We start from the raw sequence: 19,205 nt of genomic DNA, 5'->3' as shown, positions 1-19,205 counted from the left end.
AGCAGTGAGCGTGCTTCTTAGGGTCATGGATGGGATAGGATGGATGGTCGGTTTGTGTCATAGAATTGGTTCGGATTGGATGGGTCGGACGGATAATGGATGGAGTATACCCTTTGCGTAATGTCGTGCAAGTTTATAGCATCGTAATGCAGTTTTTTGTTGTTTGTTGGTTGTACTCTCCAGTCCCTCCAATTTCCTTCAATTGCCTTCAAACGAGACTTTCTTCGGCTATGTGATCCTGAAGGGGGCCTCCCGATCCTTCTTCATCACCTTAAGTTGCGCATACACAATGTCCAGTGACGCATTCCTGCGGACCTTAGCTTGTCTCTGGTGGCGGTTGATGGTGAGCCATATCAGATATCGCGGCACCAAACACTCCTTTGACATTTTAATTGCTGTTTCCACGGTCCCGACAGTCACCTTTGCTCCTCGTTCCAACATAAGATGCACGCATTCTGTCACCTGGCTATCTACTTCCTTTGAGTTTCTCTCGATATGTGCAATAGCACCGGCAAGTAGCTCTTCCCATGCTGTTCTGCGGAATCCAATCTGCTTAATCATTTTGTTTGGCTTTGCTCCTTTGTCAAGTAACAGTTTAACCACTGATGCACTCCTTGTGTCTGTCAGGCGCACAAGCGAAAGAAGAGAGACATTGAGTCGCTCGGGGTTTCCCTGTCTTATCCACCAAAGTGTACGCAGCTTGAAATGTCCCTGACGTGGGTTCCGCTTCGCAATCATGACAAGACCATTGCGGTCTGCCTTTGCCCTGATATATTCCCCGGCACACATCACAGTCGCCAGGCAGAGGAACTCTTGATTGGGATCAGAGCAATAATTGCTCACTTCAATCTCAGTCAATTTTTTCTGCCATTCACCCTTCGGATCTCTGAACCTGTGGTCCTTATACTCAAAACGGCAGAGACTGGCACAATTTTCCCGCAGATGATCCAATAATCGAACAACATCAGACCGTGAGGATGGCAAAGCGTCCCCCGCATGATCCAGGCTTAAAATCACAAAGATCTGGAAAGGGTAAGTCCCATCTTTGGTTTGTGCCTTTGACCTCATCCATAGTTTGGCCAGGGATGCATATGCCACTGAGATTCTTAGCCCAGAATCGTAGGGTGTGATAAGATAGCTATCGAGCTTTTGCTGCGTATCAAGCCTCCTTAGAAACTCCTTAAATGTCCTGTGTAGATATACAACGTCGCCTCCATCGGGCTTTGCAGGATCGCAGGGCTGTTTTACGCCATTATGGTCATAGAGTGGTAAAGGTCTCGTGTTCTCATGAACTTCAAGTAAGCCTCTGCACCGACTAACAATGCGGCGGCGCATGTCATCTAATCGTCCAATCATATCTTCCAATGGAACAGCATTCGGGTCTTCGTCAATTGTTCGGTCCAAAAACCTGACCTCATCCGCATACCATAACAGACGTAGCGAAGGCTCCCTACATGCATTGACTAGCTTGAAGAGCTGAGCGGCATGTTCGCGATAGAGAGGATCGATGCTTTCAATGATTCTTCCATAGAGGTCATCCATTTCTGATGGCAGCAGATCGAGTCGATTCTCGATATCTTCAACGCGGTCGCCAGCCATCATCCCAGCCAAGAGCGACGCGACAACAATGGTAACCCATAAAAAAACACCACTCGCTTTGTCCGCGATCGAGTGGCTCAAATCACCAGCGAATTGGGGATGCAGTTTCTGGAATCTTGCGAATTGAGAATTTTTCTCAAATCTGGAAACGACGTATTTGGTGATGTCATCGTATGTGAGGTCTTCCATCTTCAGCCTGGGATAATCTCCAAAAGCATTCTCAAACTCTGTCCAAGGGCGGCTCGACACGCAGACTTTAATTGGAGATGCGATGCACTCATGTACCAAGGATATAAGAGCATTGCAATCACCGTCAAACTCATCCAGGCCATCGATAAACAGTGCAAGCTTTGCTCGGGAGCTGATATGTTTGACTGCATGGTGAAACATGTCCTCCAATTCATCTTGGCTCAAGCGCCTGGGGTCTTCATTAAAAAGGCACAAAGATTCCCAACGCGACGAAGCAACAAGTGGAATAATTTCTGGGTGCGCGCGAAAAAGCTGCACAAGGAGGGTTCGAAGCAATCCTTCTTTACTCGCCTGTATGTCTGATCCAATGGCCCAGAAATGAAAAGTGGCAATCGTGAGCTTCTGGTCTCCCGCCCATTGTTGCAAGTATTCGTTGCATCTGTTCTCGTTGCTCGATCCGTCAATAGGTTGAAGGAGGTACTTCATCAGCGTAGACTTTCCTGAGCCTGGCTTTCCGGTGATCCAGTAGAGGCTACCGTCGGATGCAAGCCATTCTTTGAAGCCAATCGGTGAAGTCCCAGCCTTATTGTCATTGAAGATCCAGCGAAATGTTCCCTTGTGAGCTTCCTTTATCGTGAGCTCTCTCTCTTGTATGGTATCATATCGGACTCTCGAGATGAAAATGTGTTCCAAATGTTGTCGCCTCTGTGGTGATAGTTGGATGCTTGATGAATCTGGTGGCGCCTTGACCTCAGAATTGTGGATACGAGCGATCAAAGGATCTATGAACTCGGACTTGAGCTTCTGGCGCTCATGTAAGCCGCCGGTGAGATACTCAATGGCTAACGAACCGAAGCCTGCTTGAACTTCATTTGCACTCGAAGCGTCTCCGATCGCCTTGATGTCTACTCGTATGTCGCGCATCTCCTGCAACATCTGCATCTGGTTCTCCAGAGTCTCACGTGCCGTGGCTCTCAAACTGACAGACAGGTAGAACGTCAGGTCCGCTTTGACCTCTGTCAGTCTGCCTTCAAGGCCCTTCAATTTGTCCTCCTTCAAGATAATCAGCCATGTTTTGATCACCGCGTCGCGCTTCCGTCCGTGGCTATTTTCCTCGATGCGCTTCAACGAGTCAAGTATTTCTTTCGCAATGGCTTCACTCTTCTTGGCGAGAGACAATATCGCTGCATCTGTACTGGTCCCAGGGAGTGAAATGGCACGAAGCTCATGCTGGGCATTCCTGAGATTGCTCGACGACTTGTGTAAATTTTGAAGACTGTTAAGAAAGTCACCTTTCGATTGTCTGACTTGGTATAGTGTGGTGAGGAAGCGGGTGCCGTAATCGACAACCTGAAGCACACTGGCTGCGACGCCGAGTGCAGCAAGTTCAGCCATGGTGAAGGGGAGATGCGATGGAGTTCAAAAAGATACGATGGAAAGGGCCAGGATGACTGCATTCATAAATTAATCTCCATTGTGACCAGTCTCTGACCAAGGCGTTTTCTCATCCTTCCTCCTTTTCTTGAGAGCCTCGTGGTGTCTGTGTTTTCAGCTGCTGCGGAAGCAGGCTGTACAGACATGGCGACGTGGATTGATTCGTCAGGCATCGTGTGGCTTGCAAGGGTGAATGTTCGACTCAAACGGTCCAATGACAACTGAAGAAGCAAAAAATATTATTTTGCGATTGAGGATGTGGTTCGCATCATGGCGATATTTTTTTGTTGTGTCAAAAGATGGTCAAGCGGGCGAAGTTGAATGAGGCAGGTTCTATAAGTCTCTGGGAAGCAGCAGGAGCTGGCGGAGGCCATGGTGTTTGAAGGAGCGAGAGCTAAGGAGGCATTCGCCATACGAGACAGACGACAAGACAGGGCGCTTTGGCAATGTTGAAGTCACATTGTCCCATTCACGGCCTCTTTAGCTATAACATGTTTTCGACATACCGACGTAATCTGCAATCACAATTACAGATCAAGTTGGCGCGCGGGACCCGGCGATCATGGGCGGGAAGCGGGTATACGGGTTTAGAGCGGCTTTTGGTAGAGGACCCTGAATCTTTGACTCGATAACCTCCATGATGTATCCGTAGCTAGGTAGTAAAGCAACAAACTAAAAGCTGAAGAACACCCAAACGAAATCGGAATAATGCGCAGAAAGGTTCAGGCAATGTGAACTGCATCTTCAGTCTCGCAGCGTGGCACACGTGATCGGCACTCAGAAGCAGGGCAGCCAAGGAAATGTAAACAACAGGCAGCAGAAGGATGCTGCTTACAAGGTAAATCCCGTTCTTGAATTGTTGACGAGCGCTTATAGGCCCCAGAATTATGATACGACGAAGATAGTAAGCTTGGTTTGCGACAACGTTTGGCTGGCGATACGCCTATGGTTGCCGAGTAGCACTGCCTCAATATGAAACGTAATAGCTGCTGCACGTTGTTTCCAGCATCGCCAACCGTGTCCAGTTCATTGCAGACCCAACTGCATTACGCTGTTGCTCTGCTCGCCTATTCCCATGTCTGTTGGTAGCAATTCTGTAACAGATCAACGGACCCTCGGAGCCGGTGTCAGCCCGTGAACCTCTGCCCGGCCGGGATCCCCGGACAGTAATCCACCGTAAAACCACCAGGGTTCAATATCAGCGCTTAACTTAAATCTACAGACTTCAGTTAGTAAAGCCAAAAGACAAGAAACAAATTACGGCATTGAATACGGTTACATTATTACTCGTGTAACGGCCGTAAAGTCCCAGTCATGCATTTGTAGGTCAGAGGCGTTTTGGGCCACCGCACAGTGTTAGTCCAATGCCCAGATGAGGAGCTACCATTGATGCCTGGCCAAACGTGGAGAAGGATTACTGTCTGCGGCACCGTTTGAATATCGTCAGCGCTGCACTGTTGCCTTTTTTTCCAGCTGAGACTGGAGGTTGGTCGCATGACTTGATGATCCATCCAATTCCGTTCCTCCATCTTTTTCCTCTTCTTCTCTCAACAACAACACACGAGCTTCTTTTCACATCGTCGTTTTTTCTCTCTCGATCGCGAGGCCTACGATAATACGAACGGACTCCTTCAGCCCCTGGAAACGCCAAGGTCGAACTGTGCGTCGTGAGAGTGGGATACCTGTCGTCATTTTTATAGGGACGAACCCGCCCTTGAGACAAAGGACACGCCCACAATTCAAACCCGCCGCCGTCATTCCTAAGCGCTTGCGCACGGCAGATCAATTCTCACTCCTGTTTCTCTTCCCTTTTCCTCCCTTGTATCACCAACCGTCAAGGGATTAAAATCGCATCGTGTCCCTCTTTGTGCCCCCCTCCCCGGGCTTTATCTCTGCATCTCTTATCGCTTTTGCCTCAGAATCTCTTCTCGATATGACGTGGGAACTCACCCAAAGGCGGTTCATCCGCTCCATCAATTCGAAGTACATCTACGGTCGCATCGTAAGTCGAAGCTCGCTCACCCACGCACGCCCTGTTTTTTCCCAACTCTATGATCCGTCGCCACTTTAGCTTCCCCAGTATTTTCCCCAACTACTGTCCAGCTCTATCGTCATCGCTATGTACAAGCTGTTTTTTTTCGCTTGTTCATGATATCACTTTGCGCACTTCTCTACTTTTTTTTCTTTCCTCCTTTCATCAAGTTTTTCTTTTATTATCTCGGTGCTCTTCCTTCTTTGTGCTGTTAGGCCTTAGTTGTGCGACTCGACACTGACGACATCATAACCAGCCTCTTTTGCATACCATCGTCTTTTTGATCGAAATGGCATTCATCGCACGACTTACAGCTCGATTCAACTCGTACTATGACGAGCGACCACGTACGCTACCATAAACACACCTCGCCCGATGCGATATAACTGACATCTTCCAGTCATGACCATGATGGTCACCAACGCCATCCTCGGAGGCGTCGCCGACACAGTCGCCCAATCCATCACTGCCATTCGCGAACGAGCCATCCGCCAGCCAGGCGGTCTTAAGAAGAACGACGGCATTGCTATTGAGATCCACGAGCTCGACCGCAAGAACCCCTTCTATGATCGCGACCTGATCCCCGACTCGGTCGGTCTTCCTCCACCTTTCGACTTTGAACGCCTCACGCGCTTCATGGCATACGGTTTCTGCATGGCTCCCGTACAGTTCAAGTGGTTCCGCTTCCTCGAGCGAGTCTTCCCCGTCACCAAGACCAGCGCTTTCGTTCCCGCCATGAAGCGCGTTGCCTTCGACCAGCTTATCTTTGCGCCATTCGGTTTGGCTGTGTTCTACACGACCATGACTATCGCTGAGGGTGGTGGTCGTCGCGCCGTTTCGAACAAGCTTCGGGATATGTACATTCCAACTCTCAAGGCCAACTATGTTGTTTGGCCTGCTGTGCAGATTGTCAACTTCCGCTTGATGCCCGTCCAATTCCAACTGGTACGTCATTCTTTTGCGCCGGAGAAACCAAGATCGCTAACATGTTTGCAGCCTTTTGTGTCAACAATTGGTATTGCCTGGACAGCATACCTGTCCTTGACGAACTCAGCCTCTGACTAAATTATGCCTGGTGAACGTTTTCAATTGGCCTCGAGCTGGTTGTTGATCGATTTTGAACATGAAGTTGCGTCGACTGTTACTGCTTCAGCCGTCACATAGAAACGGCGTTTTGGGGTTTTTCACATATACTGCACGATTAGGTATGCTCTGGGACCTACAATTGAGAGTTTGAGACTCTGGCCCTTATGCGACAATTGCCTTGTACGGTATTCTTTTTATGGGTTGGGATGGGATGCGGACCATGTTTAGAATAACAGCGTGAGTCTCGTTTGGAGTTTCGGTAGAATTTTACAATGACAAGACGACGTGATCTTTTTTGTCTTGAACATTTTGGACCATACTCAATGTGGTGTGTAGTGAATCTGCATGCGGTATTCTGTCCTGTTAGAAAACGGGTTGATTGTAGATGAAAGTGAATGGGGTGTTGGAGTCATAAGCATGATATGACATCGAGTAATTCTTTTGTATTGTAGGGCTGACGGGTCGGAATTGATCTCGGCCGTCAAAGTGACAGCGTGTAGGTTAAATGGAGATTGCAAGGGAACCCAGCAAGGTGTGAAGAGTGGCATGGTCTGTCTTGATATAATTCACCGAGAAGATCCAGTGGCCTGAGAAAATGTGGCAATGCTTTTCAAGCTTTGATATCCATAGACACGACAGTAATGAGAACGTGTCATGTCGAATTTCACTATCAGATCAGCTAATCGATGTTGTTTCACCATGGGCTTCTTTCAGTTTCCACTCGCGCTAGCTTAGACCTCATATCATGGATGCGTGCATCTTGATGTCGCATTTCATTACCTTCAAACTGTTCAACAAGGTAACTGTACGTAAAAGGCGTGGTTACGGCCCGTGTCTATCCGGGTCTGTCGCATCCTCATCGCCAGAAGCCGGAGGATGATGCCCGTAACCCGGCGATGTTGACGGCTGCATAAAGTGCATGGGCTTAGTGTTCAGGGTAGGCTGCTTAAGAGGTGATGAAGTGAGTGAGTGAGGGAGACAGTGAGTGAGTGATTTGACAAGTGGACCGACCGAGACGAGACCGATCATGTCATATCATGAATAGAAGAATAGGCAATAGTCCACTGACAAGTCGACATCTCACGCCAGATTCATGGCTAAAGTGTTTGCTCCAGGGGCATTCACGGGCCTCATCATCCCACCATCTGCGAGTGCAGCCGCGAAAGCCCCGCCAACGCCAGCAGCGGCAGCGTCATCGCGTTGAGAAGATTGACCCCCACCTTGAACCTAGCAGTGCTATTTACTACCTGACGCTCCCCTCCATAAACTCTCTTCTTCCCTTCTTCTCCTCGACATCACCCTTTGACCTACATCCCCATTCACTCGTACCTCGCATCGAAATCATGTCGCTGTCTAACAAGCTCTCCATCACTGACGTTGACGTCAAGGGCAAGAGAGTCCTCATCCGAGTAAGTTGGCGAGGAAAAAATGCCCCGCGATGGAATGAAGCTGTTGAGCTTGGTTGAGCTCCCCGCATCATATCATCAGATGTCACGACGAATCAGTCGAGGCAATTGCACGAGATGTCCCTCAATCAATTCCTCGATTAGACTTCAATTTAGCTACAGCCATCAAGCTCAACGGCTCAAACGTCCATGCCAAAAAGCCTCAACAATACCCCGCCATCCTCAAACTCTAGCTAACAAAACCCCTCTCAGGTCGACTTCAACGTCCCTCTCGACGCCGACAAGAACATCACCAACAACCAGCGAATTGTCGGTGCCCTCCCCACCATCAAGTACGCCCTCGAGAATGGCGCCAAGTCCGTCATCTTGATGTCCCATCTCGGCCGCCCCAACGGCGCCCCCAACGAGAAGTACTCCCTCAAGCCTGTTGTCCCCGAGCTTGAGAAGCTTCTCGGCAAGAAGGTCACCTTCGCCCCCGACTGTGTCGGTCCCGAGGTCGAGGAGATCGTCAACAAGGCTGAGGATGGTGCTGTCATCCTTCTCGAGAACCTCCGATTCCACATTGAGGAGGAGGGCTCTTCCAAGGATAAGGAGGGTAACAAGACCAAGGCCGACAAGGCTCAGGTTGAGGCTTTCCGCAAGGGTCTGACTGCCCTTGGTGATGTTTACATCAGTGAGTCTCCAATTGTACTACAATCCCACGCTACATGATGCTAACAAGAACAGACGACGCATTCGGCACTGCTCACCGTGCTCACTCCTCCATGGTCGGTGTCGACCTGCCCCAGAAGGCCTCCGGTTTCCTCGTCAAGAAGGAGCTCGAGTACTTCGCCAAGGCTCTCGAGGAGCCCAAGCGTCCTTTCCTCGCCATCCTCGGTGGTGCCAAGGTCTCCGACAAGATCCAGCTCATCGACAACCTCCTTGACAAGGTCGACACCCTGATCATCTGCGGTGGTATGGCTTTCACCTTCAAGAAGACCCTCGAGGGTGTCTCCATCGGTAACTCCCTCTTCGACGAGGCCGGCTCCAAGACTGTGGGCAACCTCGTCGAGAAGGCCAAGGCCAAGGGCGTCAAGCTCGTCCTCCCCGTTGACTACATCACCGCCGACAAGTTCGACAAGGACGCCAAGACTGGCTACGCTACTGACAAGGACGGCATCCCCGACGGCTGGCAAGGTCTTGACTGCGGCGAGGAGTCCGTCAAGCTCTACAAGGAGGCCATCGCCGAGGCCCAGACCATCCTCTGGAACGGTCCCGCCGGTGTCTTCGAGTTCGAGAAGTTCGCCAGCGGCACCAAGGCCACCCTCGACGCCGTCGTCGACGCTGTCCAGAAGGATGGCAAGATCGTCATCATCGGAGGTGGTGACACGGCCACCGTCGCCAAGAAGTACGGCGTCGAGGACAAGCTCAGCCACGTCTCCACCGGTGGTGGTGCCAGCTTGGAGCTCCTCGAGGGCAAGGAGCTGCCCGGTGTTACCGCTCTGTCGAGTAAGTAAATAATATCCACACCTGTTGGGAGTATGATGTCTTATGAGAACCTGTTGATGACGGGCTATGAAAATGGAAAAAGGTCGGGCGGGAAGGGCTAGTCTGTAGCAAAGACTGAACAGATCAAATAATTAAATACCAAATACCAATAGAGGCGCGAAAGCGCTATAAAAACGTTACCTACGATTGAAGCAGTTCGATTGGTGTACTTGTGAGAATGAATTGATGGTGAAATCTGAAGCTTGCAAATGCAGGTGTTTGCGAATATAGCAAACGTCCCGATCGCACAAGCTCGTGTTGCTTCGAAGAAGAAGAATAAAATAAAAGATCCTGCGGCCAGACCGACCATGCTCGCTATGGAATGGGAAACCATTCCAGCATCCTTTACAAAGACCAGTGTCGGTGTGAGCTACCGATCTAGGGGTTGAGGCTCTTGAGACTCTAAATGACGAGGCCGAAAAGAAACCAACAATAGCCTACTTGTTTCACCATGAATTTGTCCGGATATTTCTGTCACTTAGCAAGCATTGGCGGCACATGCAATCGTTCAACACAAACCGACACAGCCAAAGCCCATTCAAACGTTCAAAGGTGCTTCATGGCGCTTTCGCGCGCCTCTATTGGTATATAATTATTTCATCTGATCTGTCTTTTCCACAGACTCGCCCTTCCCGTTCTATAAATCGGTTCGAATCGCGGTATCGTCACAACATAACTCTATCGGCGTTTAGCAGCCTCGACCTTCTTCAATTCCTCCCTATCTAGGTATTAGCTCTAGTCAAACAGTACTCGTAGGTATTGTACGCACCGAAGTTGTTGCGAGAAGTCGTCGCTCGTGTCATCGTCGTCCCAGCTCTCTTCCCAGAGGTGCTTTGTCTCGCCGCTGCCCTTTGCAGCCTCGGTCTGATCCTCTAGCCAGTCTAAAAAGCATCAGTACTTGATGTAACCTAAGAACGTCGGTGGTGGGAGTGGTACCGTCGACGGGAAAGTCCTCGAACTCGTCGTCCTCGCCGAGAGCGGCGGGCTTCTGCTCTGGCTTCTGCTCAGCGGGCTTGTCGTCTGTGGTCTTGGGGTCTGTGGATGCCATGGTGAATCGAGGCAGGTTTGTGATATGGCCTTTCAATTAAATGGGAGGGAGAGAGAGCGATTGTGGTTGTTGATGGAGCTGGAGCTGGATTGGGAGGCTGTGGAGAGCTTGGTGATGATGCGGTAGCTGGAGCCTTGTGGACGAGGCGGGAAGGTGGGGCTCAACGGAAGAATGATCGACCGCTGTTGGCCATGCAATGGAGGATCACCACGGACATTCACTTCAAATCGTAGACCTAATGAGGTGGGAAAAAAGATTAGAACAATGAAGTAAGGGAAGTAATTGATATTCTATGTTGATGTTTAGTGAGATTTCTGTTACGAGACAATGCTCCACGTCTTCATGATGTGTTTGCATAGAGTTTCGATGCTGTTCAAGCTGGCATTTAATCTGGTACTGCTTTAGCTGAGACTGTGACAATGACAGCGCGTCAAAAGAAATGAATGAATTATATTAAAAAAACAAAAGGAATAGAACTCTATGGAAACTCTAGATCTATATGTAGTCCAAATCTGCAAAAGGCAGACCTCACGGGTTGTTGTATGTTTTGCGACCGAGGGGAATCGAACCCCTCTCTAACGCTTGGAAGGCGTTAATGCTAACCACTACACCACGGTCGCTTTTTGGTTGTTGAAGGATGACTTAACATATGAGATTATATCCACAAGGTGAAAGACGATGGATCAAATTCGCCATGGAAAGACCTTGTCAGACTTCGATCAATGAGTGAAGAAATGAGATTAATCTTAGTTCAGTTTCGCTAGAGCGAGGCCTGGCCTTGGAATTATTTATCATATATCTACATGAGGCCCCCCTCTCGCCGAAGCAGCCGAAACACAATGGCCATCATGGCCTTATGGAGGCGCCATTATCAACCACCGGCCCTCAAAACCCTCGAACTCCTCCTCGATAAGTCGCGACGTACTCTCCCATGGCACCTTGAACGCTCCAGAGTTGAACATGGGCGAGTAAATGACCGGCGCACCATCAGCTTCCTGTTCCCGCTCCTCCTCCAACTGCTCCCTCATCTCCTTCAACGCCGCCCTCGTCTGCGCCAAGATCTTTCCTGCACCATCCTTCCCTGGCTTTCCCGTCCTCGGATTCGCTCTTCCGTACCCATAACTAGTGAATAAACACACAATGTGTATCTTTGGAGCTCCTCTTGCTGTGTCTGAAGCTTGAGTCGGAATGATGAAGCATTTCCCCGCAAGACTTCGCGACGGCCATCTCGACCCGTCAGGAATGGTTATGTTGCAGAACTTTTTGTATTCTTTACAAGCAGCAGGGAATACAGTCGCTAGTTCGGCGGCGATTCCGGCGCCCCATTCGGCGATGCAGTTTGTCGCGTGGACGAGGTAGATGTCTGAGGGGAGGGATCGAATCGCGTTGAGGGAAGTTGTTTCTAGTACAAAGATTGGCGATGCCATCCTTTGAAGTTGTTTGAAAAATTGTGGGGTAGAGTGAGGATCTGATGTGGGAGAAGTATGGATGAAGAGCGGTGAATATCGTTGTGTTGGAGAAAATGCCTCTTTTACATGATGTAGGTTGTGTGTTGAGGTTTATCTTCGGGCATGACTCATCGGCAAAACATCCAATGCTGCCACTTCCGTTGATCAACGGAAGGCAGGAAATCACTCTGGAAAGTTGAAGAAGGGTTCTAGTGTGTACTGACATATTACGTTAGTTATTGCGAGGCATCAATGGTAGATATCGTTGATCCCAATTGAAGTCTCGGTCAGGCTGGGTCTGTCTCAATCAGTTTGACACCTACCTACAACACCAAGTAAGTACATGGAGAGACTTGCAGATGAGTGATTTAGTCGCTATTTAATATTCCATGAGTTTATCGGAATAGAAGAAGATATGCAGACAACGCTGCTGGACGTGCAGTTTATCCCTCTGCTTCAATCACTAACGAGCAGCCGGAAGCGGTGAGTAAAGCGCGAGATCTCGACGAAGTGGCTGACAAGGAAGAGAAACAGATCCAGATGATTCATTGAACTAAAGCTTTGGATCGATTCTCAGCAAGAACAAAGCTCACCGGCTGCCAACAACTCGGAGTGTCCCGGGTGCTCCTCTGGCATCAGCCTAATCAGCCCAATTCCTGTCACCTTGCACAACTGTCTCGAAGACGATGAACCTGGAAGGGAACATCAGATGAAAGGAAGTAATGGATTTCCGAATCAGTAGATTGATCGACCTTATCAGTTGCCTTGCCCGCATTGTTGTGTTCTACCATCGATCTGATGGATCACTGTATGGACGAATGACAGCACGCACGGGAAAGTATATGCTGCAAATAATGAGTCGAACAGGGATAGAAAGAGGTGGAAGCTTGGGTGATGTATATTGCAAGGATGATGCAAGTTCAGAGTCTGAATATTTAGAGGGGTGGGGGAAGAAAACGCAGAGCCTTGACCCTAAGTAATAAAAGTATTTAGGTAAATTTAGCCTAAATTTAGGGGACTCTATACTAAGTTTATTTTAGCACCCTATATCGAAAATCGGCATTTTCTTGCCCCCCTCCTGAGACATTGCCCAAGCCGTGATGTAGATCCGGGCAGGATGAGAGGCCAACACTCGCCATTCATTTCTCATCAGTAGCCTGGATACTGAATCCAAAAGCGACAAATAAGAGACTGAGACAAAATGATACAATATGTTTCTGAAAGATGGACCTAGGCTACATATTTATACTGTAGCTCGGCCGTAAAGGTCAAGTTCCATGAAGAGCTTCTTGGTGAGCTGGGACAGGCACATTACCACAAATACCACAGCACCACCACAGTAAATATCTGGTATATATGAGACATATAAGTAGCTCCTAAAGTAAGTTGAGACCTAGTCCGACTTTAATATCTCGTAACCTTGCTCCAGGCCCGTTGAGTGACAAGTGTCAACATGGTGGCGCTCAGAGAGCCAGGGACAAGGGCCTCCACATGTCAATGACAGAACGGCATTGCTCTCAAAGCCAAGTTCTTAAGCGACTTTTCTCCTTGAAGCCAATGCTACGAGCTCCAAAGGGCTTTTGGTGCTTGCTGGAGGATGTGAAAGCCCACTGCCCAGCGAGGACTTGGACCTACGTGATCCAAACAGCTGGTCGCCATAGTCCTCTTTCGTACACTGAGCCAGCAGAGAAGTACTATTACATGAAAGGTATTAGCTACAGAAATACGCTATCAGTATTTAGGAATGGTTACATGGACTAGAAGGCATGTTCAACCTTGCTAGACTCGACGAGCTTGGGTCCTTGGCCATGCTTCGCCCCTGAGTGGGATGACTCTGGAAGCAACGGGTGCTTGTTCCCCTTTCGTGTTGAAATAATTAATGTTGTATTCAAGGAAGCTTGGTAAGTGCAGACGACTGAATCGGGATACTGCAAAGAGACTGGTGGGGAGATCTTACTGATATGTCCGATGAATGACAGTGAATAGCGCGCGATGAGAGGAAGGTTTGTTGATGAAGCTGCTAGGGACTTAATAGAGAGGTTTCCCACGGCTAATAGAAGAGTCTTGATAATGGTACACCGTAAACCTCGATCCATATTCTGCTGAGTGGTGTACGAGTCCGTTAACTCTTATGCGTTTACTCTGATAAACGATGACTTGGGGCTTCATTATGACAGTAGCTCCGTATCAAATCTTGATCCAATACGCAGGAGAAGTCAATAGGCAAAAACCAGCTCATATCAGAAGAGCGCTGTCACTTACCCGTGGGTTTCACAACTACTAGATGTCGCCACTGCCCAGGTTTCGCCATTCGCCCCAGTCCCGTCCCGTGACACACAAACTCCACCCGACATTAACTCAACAACAAGCCTCAGACACGTCACACAGCGCCCCAATGGACCCAGTGGTAGTGTTATATACCAATTCCACTCTGTATTCCATTGTCGTAGAGCAATGACGGAATGGCAATGGCCGGTGTCCAGAGCTCTACGAAGGTAGGTCACAACAACAAGCGTTGTTGGTTCGAATCCCGACATGCTGTGACCTTGTGACCTGTAAAATTAGAATATGCAGTAGATAGCTGTGATATGAGTAGATGTAATGTGTAGCCTCTAGGTTCCATGTGTCATACTACCATATATTACCATTTATCTTCTGCTATCTTTATAATTTTGCTTATTGTAAACACTTTTTATCTTCCCCCTTCCCCCCCCTTTTTTAGTACACATCTCCAAGATTTCACCTGTACACAGATTTTATTAATGTAGTTTGCCAATCTTTTAACAAGTAACTATATACATTTCTCCTTTTATTTATTAAAGCTGCTAGATACCTTTATTTTATATCTGTAGATCTCCCACATTTGCTTTCAACGCGAACTGCCCTGGCGCGAGGAGAGCAGCTTTGTAAGGGAAGTTCCTTGAGCCTTGTTCTTTAGTGAGTTGCTATGATGGTATCAGATATGACAGAGAACGACTAAGAGCAGCTTCTCTGTTTCATTAGCACATGAACCACCAGACAGTGGCTGCCTTGCGCATTTGTCTGATGCATTAAATGCATACGAGCATTGCCTTGTCTTAGCAGCCTTAGAATGCTTTACTGCTGGTTGCTGGATCGAAGAGCACGGGTGAATATAATATAGAGACAGGCCATACAGTGCAATACGGCGGACATTGTCAAGAAGACTCTACAAAGCTTTGTCAGAGTTTGAAGAGGAAGTTGAAGTGATAAAAGCCAGCCATCGTCGTCAATTTCACCGAGGAGAGGGCGCACGCCTGTTCATTTCTTTGGACTGCGAAGTAGAAAGCTCTCTTAATCTTGATGTCTCTAAGAAGATCTCTAATAACCCACGCGCTTTCCCAAGTCCTTCCCTTGAGCGGTACCCATCTCAGTTCTCGTAGCCTGTTGGAGCATCGCGTAATCCGTCCCAACATGAACCATATCAAATCCGGCCTCGATATATCCCTTCGCCTGCTCTCCAGATGACGAATAGATACCGCATTTCTTCCCAGCCTTACGAGAAACTTCCAGAATGCGGTTGATGGCAGCTTTGAGCTCTGGCTTCACAACACCGTTGAGGATCGGGTATCCAATGCTATTACCTACACGACGTGAGCTCCAATGCAACGCCAGTCTCGCTACTGAGTAACTCACCGAGATCAAAAGGCCCAATGAATAGCACATCGATACCTTCAACGGCTGCAATATCTTCGAGGTTGTCTAAGGCAGACTTTGTCTCGATTTGAACCAGCGTAAGTAGACTGTCGTTGGCCTGTTGGAGATACTCATCCGATGTAGGGACAGGCTTGAAGCGATCCATGGAGAACGGGCTTCCAAAGCCACGGTTTCCCATGGGAGGAAATTTGGCCGCCTTTACGATGTCGCGGGCCTCTTGTGCCGTTTGCAAAAGAGGAACGAGGATCTGACGAGTGTTAGCAAGTGGCCCAGTCGGACTCGACACACTGGGCTGTCTCTCACTCCATGCGCACCAGCATCCAGCGCCCCTGGTATATCGTCAGTGACTTAAAAACGATCTGACTAATAAGGCTTACTCTTGATGAGCCATGGCTCCGTGCTCGGGATCCGCACAATCGGCGATGCGCCAGCTGCTGCAACGGCTGGGACGCACTGGCGCATATCTCGATCTACTCACAGTCAGTGCCAGTCTTCGAGTGCAGCTCTGTACGCGAACCATCAAGATCACCGTGTTCACAGTCGATTAATACCCAGTCGCAGCCAGGCGTTTGCGCGAGCATCCGTGAGATGTTGGTGCTGGGCATCATCTGCCAATACCCAAGGCTCGGCCCTGCGCCTTTGTCAAGCGCTGCCTTGAAGAAATTGCCTGAAGCCATTGCTGCCGCTGCCATCGCGAGATGATGTAAGTGAGAAGAAGATTCGTATCTACAAAACTTGTTGTCAAAGATGAGCCCGATATTCTGAAGACTGGTGTAGTGTTTTTGGCTGCAAGAGGGTGTGGTGTGCAGATGAGGAGGGGCCGCTTCGATCTAAATACTGCCAATCCACTCATAGTCCCAGCACTAGATCATTTGTTAGGCTTTGTCTTTTGAAGGGCTCAAGTTGCGGGTTCTACGGTAGATAGTAAGGTAGTTTACGCAAACCGAGGTTCGGGTCGGAATGGCGATGGCTCGGCTTCTCTTCCCGATACACATTGAGATAGACTAGACTGCCTCTTTTTTAGAGGCAGGAGAAAAATGATCAGATATCTCAATTGTGCTAATAAAGGGTGTCAAAAGGCCAGCAGATTATTTGGGAAAGCGCAGCGACATGTTCGACTGATGGTTCTGACGAAGGAGGTAAATCTTCCAGCTCGGGTTCAGTAGATGTATTATTTGCTCGACAATCATGGCTGAGAGCTTGAATAAGTGTAGAGAACGTAGAGATCATGGTGAAGCCAAATACCTGGCGATCAAACAGCTCCGAAGCTAGTTCTTGAGAGGCCGCTCAGCTGTGATCCAGGCGACTGGATATTCAAGGGCCACTCAGAGCTGGCCATGCCTTTTCCTATCCTGTATTTTGGAGGTGGCGATGCCGCGGATGAGATAAGCCCTCACTTACAGCAAATTACTCTACAGCCAAGTATGCACATGCCCTCTAGGGAGGCTAGATACTAGAAGCTCGAAACAAATCCGAAGAGGGATGGATGAATGGACACTGAAGGACTATTGTACCTGGAGGACCGTAATATTACGAGGACATGATAATCCCTGGGCATTGTAGGCCCGAGTGTCGTTCTCAAAGTGCCGATTACTAGGGAAGCATGTCGATGGCAGAGGAACGAACTTGTGTACTGAGAGTAAAAGCCCTGTATCTAGTGCTACAGTAGAGTTCTGTTCAATATTGATCATCCAATTAAGTCGCAATCTTTGTGTCTAGAATGCCTAGAAGCTAGAAAACTTTTACAACATTCTCCTGCCAGAGTGCCCGTAATCCTGTATGTCCAAGCGCCACCCACATCCATCATCTCGTAAAATCTTAAGCCGCGGTCTCTCCATCCACGTCCTTTGGTACCTCTTCTCTAAGGAAGTTCTCTCTCTTGATCTCCATCCAGTCGAGTATATCAGTGGAAACGTCGACGATTTCAGGTTCAAATCCGCCGGAGCAATCCATCATTGACCTCAATGACCTGCCAATGATGCGGTATTCGCTATCTTCGATGATCTGGCCGTAATTCCAGGGTTGGTCAAGAGTGAAGTTCGACCGCAGAATTGTCGTCTCTTTGCCCGAGTTTCTGGTGTCAAATGGATAGTTGCAATGCTCCGGTGGCAAAAGAAGACCTTGGGCGACGCAGTCCGAATGGGCCGTCAGCCAGACGATAAAAGGCTTCATAATTGTGGAAAAGAATCGAGTTGCATGGTTCAAGTCAGGATCGCCGTCAATGGTGAGAGAGTAAGACCTTGAAGGCAGGCCTTTTGTCAAGGCTTTCGAGATATGCATGATGATATTGGTGACACCTTTGGCGATTTCAGAGGACCGGACTTGATGCGTTTGAGGACCTTCCCATCCCTGAAGGTCAAGGCCTTGGTCATCTAACGCCATCGCGAAGCGATCCAGCCTGGCACTTTTGGGTAGGATGTTTCGCCATAGGTTAAGCCGGTGTTCAACTATCAGCTTTGAATTCTCTCGGAAGAATGGGATTAAACCAAGGACATGGCACTCAGGACTGCTAATAGCCTTCCTATCTTCATTTAAAATGAGGTTTGATATGCAGAGTCTCTGTTGCCGAGAGATTTGACCCAGGAACTTAATGGCAACAGCGGCAGCAGAGAGCCGAATCTTCTTCTGGTATTGGTACTCGGGACCAGTATACCCAGGTAGTTTCTCCCTCAATTGATACACCTGTCTGGCGTCTCCCATAGAGAGCTTAACTGTAGCTCTTCCAACTTGTCTTTGACTTCATCCACCGACGGTATTGCCCATGGATCAAAGGTCAGGTTGAAGAACTCCAAGACAGTATGTGAATCAGCCCAGCCGGGTAGAATCTCCTCAATAGCTTGTGAAAACTCCCGGGGGGCCTTCTCTGCCACCCGCCGTAGAAGATAGTCAGCCGCGCGTGAAAAGAAGATAGTCTTATCTGTTTCACTATGGCTTATGACCGTGGAACCCCACCATCTCCCGCTGGTACCTGGCTGTCTCAACTCTCGGAGGGCCTTGAATGCGCGGGAATCCTCCGACTCCTCCGCATCGTCAGGGACCGTGTCCCTGGCACGGTCCCAGGAGGCTATGATTCTAGCTAGACGTTCTCTAATGACGGGAATGTACTGAGAATACTTTTGATCAGGATCCTCGTACATCTCGGGTGTAATACGTCGTTTCAGCCGAGCAAGCATGGCACCTTGGAACGAGGTGTGATGATCCATGATGTAGTCAGCCCATATGGCTTGTTTTCTCCAGTCCTCCCTGTAAAGAGTCGAAAATGTAATCGCGTTGAGAGTGAACGGATACTGCCCGGTTTCGTGTGCGATTGCACGGCAGGTGTACCGTAGCGATAGGTCAATCGGCTGACTGTTGGCCTGTACAAGTTTACCGGAATCTGTATCGTAAACATAGCCACCATTGACTGTGAAGTATTCGTGGTAGATCTGCTCGCGCAGCTCAAGAGGCAGTCCCAAAAGACTGGCCCTTGGGACGGCGGGTTGCTCTCGACTAGACATGGTGCTGAATGATATCTGGGCGAGATGAAGATGCCACGGATGACGACGCTTCGCTCGACGCGATTTGAAAGTGGATGAAATGAGGAGTCTTGATGCGGGGGAAACAAGAGACTCTTTATAACACGAGTGCAGAGGCAGGATGACTCAGAGCGATGTCGGAACTTCCAGGTGGTGCACAATCACAAAACTTTAAATCGCACGCCACGAAGTCAAAAGGAAGGAAATGAACGACAGTCACACGAATCAGAGACCACATATGATGCT

The 19,205-nt window shown here is 48.9% G+C and overlaps 7 protein-coding genes across 7 annotated transcripts; 2 read left to right on the top strand and 5 right to left on the bottom strand.

Moving 5' to 3' along the window:
• Window positions 1-228: 228 nt before the first annotated feature.
• FTJAE_13639 (heterokaryon incompatibility protein het-E-1) lies at window positions 229-3,183 on the bottom strand (the record flags this gene model as incomplete). Its single annotated transcript, XM_037346803.1, has 1 exon — window positions 229-3,183. One exon carries the CDS (start codon window positions 3,181-3,183, stop codon window positions 229-231), a length of 2,955 nt encoding a protein of 984 aa, XP_037199348.1.
• Window positions 3,184-5,155: 1,972 nt separating this feature from the next.
• On the top strand, window positions 5,156-6,319 carry FTJAE_13638 (uncharacterized protein; the record flags this gene model as incomplete). Its single annotated transcript, XM_037346802.1, has 4 exons — window positions 5,156-5,224; window positions 5,511-5,601; window positions 5,655-6,199; window positions 6,251-6,319. 4 exons carry the CDS (start codon window positions 5,156-5,158, stop codon window positions 6,317-6,319), a joined length of 774 nt encoding a protein of 257 aa, XP_037199347.1.
• Window positions 6,320-7,683: 1,364 nt separating this feature from the next.
• On the top strand, window positions 7,684-9,242 carry FTJAE_13637 (phosphoglycerate kinase; the record flags this gene model as incomplete). The annotated part of the gene is made up of 3 exons (XM_037346801.1): window positions 7,684-7,749; window positions 7,999-8,419; window positions 8,473-9,242. 3 exons carry the CDS (start codon window positions 7,684-7,686, stop codon window positions 9,240-9,242), a joined length of 1,257 nt encoding a protein of 418 aa, XP_037199346.1.
• Window positions 9,243-9,951: 709 nt separating this feature from the next.
• Window positions 9,952-10,321, bottom strand: FTJAE_13636 (26S proteasome complex subunit sem-1; the record flags this gene model as incomplete). Its single annotated transcript, XM_037346800.1, has 3 exons — window positions 9,952-9,991; window positions 10,043-10,154; window positions 10,210-10,321. The coding sequence occupies 3 exons, from the start codon at window positions 10,319-10,321 to the stop codon at window positions 9,952-9,954; spliced, it is 264 nt and encodes an 87-aa protein (XP_037199345.1).
• An 854-nt stretch (window positions 10,322-11,175) lies between these two features.
• On the bottom strand, window positions 11,176-11,748 carry FTJAE_13635 (adp-ribose 1 phosphate phosphatase; the record flags this gene model as incomplete). Its single annotated transcript, XM_037346799.1, has 1 exon — window positions 11,176-11,748. The coding sequence occupies one exon, from the start codon at window positions 11,746-11,748 to the stop codon at window positions 11,176-11,178; it is 573 nt and encodes a 190-aa protein (XP_037199344.1).
• Window positions 11,749-15,108: 3,360 nt separating this feature from the next.
• FTJAE_13634 (2 4-dihydroxyhept-2-ene-1 7-dioic acid aldolase) lies at window positions 15,109-16,136 on the bottom strand (the record flags this gene model as incomplete). The annotated part of the gene is made up of 5 exons (XM_037346798.1): window positions 15,109-15,371; window positions 15,424-15,691; window positions 15,748-15,773; window positions 15,822-15,914; window positions 15,962-16,136. 5 exons carry the CDS (start codon window positions 16,134-16,136, stop codon window positions 15,109-15,111), a joined length of 825 nt encoding a protein of 274 aa, XP_037199343.1.
• Window positions 16,137-17,262: 1,126 nt separating this feature from the next.
• FTJAE_13633 (uncharacterized protein) lies at window positions 17,263-18,941 on the bottom strand (the record flags this gene model as incomplete). The annotated part of the gene is made up of 2 exons (XM_037346797.1): window positions 17,263-18,130; window positions 18,196-18,941. The coding sequence occupies 2 exons, from the start codon at window positions 18,939-18,941 to the stop codon at window positions 17,263-17,265; spliced, it is 1,614 nt and encodes a 537-aa protein (XP_037199342.1).
• Window positions 18,942-19,205: the final 264 nt, after the last annotated feature.

This window comes from Fusarium tjaetaba (assembly GCF_013396195.1).
Source record: "Fusarium tjaetaba strain NRRL 66243 chromosome Unknown NRRL66243_c0000448, whole genome shotgun sequence".
Classification (NCBI taxonomy): domain Eukaryota; kingdom Fungi; phylum Ascomycota; class Sordariomycetes; order Hypocreales; family Nectriaceae; genus Fusarium; species Fusarium tjaetaba.
Note: the sequence above shows the minus strand (reverse complement) of the source record. Positions and strands in the feature narration are given on the sequence as shown.